Genomic DNA, 6,000 nt, shown 5'->3' with positions numbered 1-6,000 from the left:
GTGCCCTTGTGGAGAAGAAGGGGTGCCCTTGTGGAGGTCAACAGGGAAGCAGGGGTGACCGTGTGGAAGCTGGGGTGTCCCTGAGGATATCGACGGGGAAGCAGGGATGTCGGTAGGGAAGCAGAGGTGTCCGTGGAGGTGCCGCTGGAGGCCAGGGGGGTGTGGGCAGCGCCCTCCGCCCCCCTGCCGCTTTGCATAGGAGGGCGGCTCGTCCCGGCCCCCCCGCCCTCCATAAAAGCCGGCGGGGCGGTGGCGGCCGCACCAGCCCGGCCATGCTGCAGAGCCCGCCGCGCCCCCGGCCCGGCCCGCCGCCCTCCAAGACCCCCTTCCACATCGAAGCGCTCCTCGCCCGGGACCCGCCGCGCCGCGGCCCCGCCACCTCCATCCCGTCCATCCCGTCCATCCCGTCCATCACCTCCATCCCGTCCATCCCGCCGCCCCCGCGCTGGCCCGCGGCGGGACCCGCTCCGGGAGCGGGAGCAGGAGCCGGCCCGGGAGCTTGGCTGGGGCCGCTGCCCGGCGGGTGGGGCTGGGGCTGGGGAGGTGCAGGTGAGCGAGGGGGCCCGGCCGGGGCGGCGGGTGCGTGTTGGGGACGCTGCGGGTGGAACTGGGATGGGGGGACACCTTCCCGCCGGACTCTCGGCTGGCACTGGGAAACAGCGCGGTTTGGGTCGCCCCAAATCGCTTTATTCCCCTCACCGCGGTTGTATTTTAATTCCCTGCAGCCTCTGGACCAGCCCCGAGGTGAAGCGTTGGGTTGGGGCTGTGGGACGTGGAGGAGGGAGAGGGAAAACTTTCCTTAAGAGTTATTTTCCCCCGCTGTAAGCGATGGATATAGCGAGAGCAAAAATGAACTTTTTAATCTGTTAGGGATTCTTTTTTTTTATGCTGCAGGGCAATTTCTAACACGCTTGATTTCTCTCGATAAAGAGCCTGTGGTTAACTCCTAAAAGACGCTACAGGATTTTACTAATCCATCAACCAGCTCCGAGTCGGAAACTCGTGCAGAATATCCAAATGCACTGTTTACATTTGAAATGGAGACATAAACTTGGCAGAATTTGAATAATAAATATAAAGTGGCAGAGCTAAAAAGAGTATTGCTGATCTAGTGGAAGGAGTCCCTGCCCATGGCAGGGGCTGGGAAGTGGATGATCCTTAAGGTCCCTTCCAACCCAAACCAGTCTGGTTCTGTGATATTTCGATTTATCCCCAAGATTAAATGTTTGGGTGCAGTGAGACTCCAGTGGCACCATTTACATCCTTCAGGCTTGGATGGTTTCAGGTTGGGAACAGTCCCCCCATGGCCACGTGTGTCCCCACCTGTATTTTACGAGTGGCTTTTCTTTATCTTTTATTAGTCTTTTATTTATCGCACTGGCTTTTATTTCTCTTTTCATATGTTAGAAGGGCACTTCACTGCCTTTGTCCTCATCACACCTCCAAAAAACTGCTGTAATTTCCCAAAGCCTCACTCCCCAAACTCATTTCTCCACCTCTGCTGCTGCGTGGGTCCTTCTTCTCCCAAAATCTGCCCTCATCCCTCCCTTATTTTGCTTTCCCTTCAATTTTTCACTCACAGAAGTGAAAATGTAGAGTGTCTGGGACCACCCGGCCCTAAAAGTTCATATTTTACTGCAAAAGCATCTGAGGATAAAGGTATTATTGTTCTGTGGGTAAAACTTACACAGTGGTGATGGGTGATACTGACTGATCCATCAAGCTCTATTTTCAGGGTACTTTAACAAACTGACTAATTTATTTCAACAAAATACCTCTATTCAGAATATTTTTCATGAAATTAAGTATTTTTTTTTAACATTCAGAGCGTAATCTTGTTGTTGTCCAGGCAAAACCTGCAGCCAGGCCTGCGTTTTTTGTGTACAAGGAAGTCCTGATTTTGGTCCTGATTCTAAAATATTTAGACACCAAAAATATTTTTAATCTTTTTTTTTTTTTATTTTTTTTTACCTATTTAACATAACTATTTAATACATTATTTCTTTCACGAGGCAGCATCTGCACAATGGCGTTAATCTCTGTATTATATCAAACACACGGGTATGAAAACACAGTTAAACAATCGGCAAAGCTATTTCCACACAGCATTTCAAGTTGGAAATTACACTTGCTATTATCCCAGTATGAAAATAGCGGGGAAGGAAAAAAAAAAAAAAAGTGACGGGTGAAATGATTTTAATGATGAAAATAGTTTTAAGTGCAATTACAGCTGTTAAGCTGTCAGGTCTCCATCCCACAAATCCTTAAACACACGCAGAACTTACACCTAATTAATGGAAATAAGTAGGTCAAGGTGCTGGTTTGTGCCTGGAGAATGTGACAACATCAGTCATTAAAGGAGAGATAAGTAGCAGGGTGTGAATTGGGATCATTATGTGTGCAGCATTTCCATAAAAGTTGAAGAAACTTGGCTTGCCACAATATTTGGAACAGCAGTGATGGGGAGCATTAATGGCCTGATCCTGCCAATTGCTTTCCACGTGGAAATTCCCCTTTGGTTGTCACTCGTGGGTTATTTTAAAGTTAATCCAGTGGAATCACCTGGGCAGGCAGGTCATGGGATCACAGAATGGTTCGGGTTGGAAGGGATTTTAAAGGATCAACCCCTCTGCAGTGAGCAGGGACCTCAACTGGATCAGGATGAGGGAATTGGAAAGGAGAGAAGCCACTGCTCTCAGTCAGGTGCCAGCTGGTCCCCTGGTGTTGCATTGTATGTTAATTTATGGTAATTATAATTATCCTGAGGCCAGTGCTAGACAGGAGACAAGAGACCAGATCTACTAATTCCTCTGCACGCTGGGAATTTTTCTGGGACCAGGGAAGCAGGATGTGGTCCTGGACACTGATTCCCTGTGCCAAGGGAAGGGTAAAATCAGGGCCCAGTCTAGAGTAAAATCCCCCAAACTTTAGACATTCGTGACTTGGGCCTTCCTGAGACAGAGATGGGATTTTTGTGTTCTGCAGCTCTTGATGGATTTTATTATCCTGTTACAAAAATCTTGCTCCCCTCATTGAGGGTTGATTTCTTTGGGTCTGGCTGCATGTCCAGGTGGTACTTAAGAGTAAAACCACAGGTCCCCAAAAGATCACCTGCTCCAACCTTTCCTGGGAAAGGGAGCCTAGATGAGATTATCTAGGTCAGGACAGGGCAGGGACATCCCTGCTTTTTTTGGTGCTACTTTCCCCTGGCTCTTGTGACGAAAACCCCTTCAATTTTCGCTGCTTTCTCGCAGGTCTGGAGTTGTCTCACTGTGTTGGGACCAACTCTCTGGGTCCTGTTGGGCCTTGGAGGTCGGGGGGGCCCTGCAAGATGAAGAGGGTCCGCACTGTCTTCAAACCAGAGCAGCTGGAGCGGCTGGAGCAGGAATTCCTCAAGCAGCAGTACATGGTGGGCACGGAGCGAGTGGACCTGGCTGCAACTCTGCACCTCACGGAGACTCAGGTAAGGAATGGGTGGCACCAATCCTGGGTCTGCTCTGGGCCGGTTTTCCCGCAGGGAAGTGCAGCGGGAGGAGGACACGGTGCAAAGTGACCCGTGGGACTCCCTGCTGCAAGATGGCATGGAAGGGATGTGCCTGGAGAGATGGGTTTGGATGGTTCATGGATGAGATTTCTTAAGCATTCAGGAGCACAAACCTGCTGTGCTTTAGAGTTGGAGCTGGGTTGGACTCATGGATCTGTGTTGTTTAGGTCCTCTGGGGACAGTTTGTGCTTTGAGTGTCCTTTTATTTATTGTTATTTTCCTGCTCTTCCCGATAAGTTCCTGCCCTTCCCAAAGCAAGCTGCTTGTTTATTGTGGAAAGAAGGAGGCAGGTGATCTTCCATGGTGGGGTCTAAATTCAGCTGGGGAAAAAGGAGAGCAAAGCCAGGGTGATTCTGGGGGCACAGGGGGTGTTTTGGGGTCTCATCATGCCCTCTGGCAGCTGCAGTCCTGGGAATGGGTCCAGTGGCTCCTTAGGGAGCTGCTTCCTTCACTCTCCTGGCCAGAGGTTCCTCAGTGCAGCTGCATCCCCATCTCTCCTGATCCTATTCCCAGCACTGCTCTGCCCTCCACAGCGTCACCTCCTCCTGCTCTCATTCACCATTCCCCGAGCAAAGAAAGGGCACGTCCCCATTTTTAAGGAACTCTTTTTGGGGACATCTTCCTTGGAAGCACGTGGCATTGGAAACGTGCTCCCGGAGACCTCGGATTAAGCTGTTCCATGTCCCTGGCAGGTGAAAGTGTGGTTCCAGAACCGGAGGATCAAGTGGAGGAAGCAGAGCATGGAGCAGAAGGCGGCAAAGCTGTCCCAGTTTGGGGTGATCCAGCCTGCGACCGCCGACTCCACGGACATCAAGGACCACGAGGAGGACACCGCGGATGTGGAGCTTTGAGCAGCTGAGACTGAGCTGCCACTGCTGGTTTTTGATGCCTGGGGACGTGTCTGTGCTGCTTTGGTCCAAGAGAGACATTACCCTCTCGATCCGAGAGCTGGAGCTCCAGGACTAAAATGCAGCTGGTGGGGAGGAACCCATCCCAAATTTATTTGGCTGCTCTTTGGTAGCCATGTGCTGTAATTCCTGGGGCTTCTTCACCAGGCTGGTTGTGCTTGATGGCAGGTAATCTCCTGTTTGCTCTTGGAGCACCAGGGCACAGTTTCAAGTAGAGAGTGACAATCAGAGGGTGTCTCTGATGGTTGGGTGACAATCAATGTCTCTGACGTTGGGGGTGACAATTCTCCCTGATGGCTTTTCCTGGTTAACTTGACTCCCCTGTTTGATGCTTAGATCATAACCAAAAACACCCCAAAATTGGAAAGCCCTTTGCTTCCACCCACAATGCTCCTGCTATAAGATGATCAGGGTCTTTCCAGGGTCTTTCTACCCCTGGAACAGAAGTGCCTCCTCTTGGCAGTGCCTTGGTGTATTTGTGCCTTTTTTTTTTGGCTTCTCAAGCCCAGAAGGAGAACCCAGTGGTCTCTCCATCTCCTGGCATTGCCTTCCTTGGCCAAGGTGTCCGTGTGCTGCAGGGAATGAGGCACTGGAGCCCTGGCCAAGGTGTGGGGACGGGGGCTGCTGTAAAAAGCAGCTTTCCAACACCTCTGGTGCCTCAGACGACCCCCTGCCCCTTGTCCAGATGTGCTGGTTCTGGCAACTGCTCTGTTCTCTCCTCATTATCCACCCAGGTGCCATGGGAAACAGCACCTGGAGCGTTCGGGGAGCACATCTGTAAGGGCCCGATGTAGTTAACAGCTGGATTTCTGGTGGCTGGGAGGGCTTGGAGGGGTCAGGACTAATGTCTGCCCAGGGTACCAACCACGTCCAGTCAGCTCAGGATAATTTATTCCTTCTCTTTCTGTCCCAGAACACTGTATATCACTTTACTCTTCTATTGTTATTTATAAAAGCCGGGTTTTTTTCTTTCCTTAATAAGTGCCATTTATTTATTTGCTTTGTTTCTTAATAAAAGTTGAGCGTGTTTTAAAAAGAGAGATGGAAGGGGTGTCGAAAAACACATTTCCAATTACTCACTTTAATTTTCAATTGAAATTATTGCCAAAAAAGTTAAACCCAGTGTTATTTTCATCCTTCTCAAAAATGTTTGAGGATTTTTTTCCTTAATAAAATGTTTTGAACAAAATACATGGTAAAGAATTTTTCCTTTAATTGGTTGATGACCCCATATTATGGGTGAAAGTAATTAACATAAGTTATTATCTCTGGGCTGGTTCCTGCAGAGATAAAACTACATTTGCAGTAGGAAAGGTGAGCATGGGGTGCTCAGGTTGGAGCTGTGGCTCCTGGAGAACAAGGATCTGTGTCCTGTGCAGGTGGATGTGGCCAAACCTTCTCTGCTGAGGGGCTGGAGCATGTTCAGAGAAGGGCAATGGAGCTGGAAAAAGGGTCTGGAGAACAAGGAGCAGCTGAGGGAGCTGGGGGGGCTCAGCCTGGAGAAAAGGAGGCTCAGGAGGGACCTTTTCACTCTACAATTCCCTGACA

At 50.0% G+C, this 6,000-nt stretch overlaps 1 protein-coding gene across 1 annotated transcript; it reads left to right on the top strand.

Annotated features, from left to right (window-relative positions):
- Window positions 1-272: 272 nt before the first annotated feature.
- Window positions 273-4,428, top strand: LOC113985041 (homeobox protein not2-like). The gene is made up of 3 exons (XM_039387524.1): window positions 273-549; window positions 3,255-3,463; window positions 4,237-4,428. Exons 1-3 carry the CDS (start codon window positions 273-275, stop codon window positions 4,393-4,395), a joined length of 645 nt encoding a protein of 214 aa, XP_039243458.1. The 3' UTR covers window positions 4,396-4,428.
- The last annotated feature ends 1,572 nt before the right edge of the window (window positions 4,429-6,000 follow it).

The sequence above is a fragment of the Pipra filicauda genome, unplaced genomic scaffold, assembly GCF_003945595.2.
Source record: "Pipra filicauda isolate LSUMZ 115617 unplaced genomic scaffold, ASM394559v2 scaffold570_size292671_pilon, whole genome shotgun sequence".
NCBI lineage: Eukaryota > Metazoa > Chordata > Aves > Passeriformes > Pipridae > Pipra > Pipra filicauda.
Note: the sequence above shows the minus strand (reverse complement) of the source record. Positions and strands in the feature narration are given on the sequence as shown.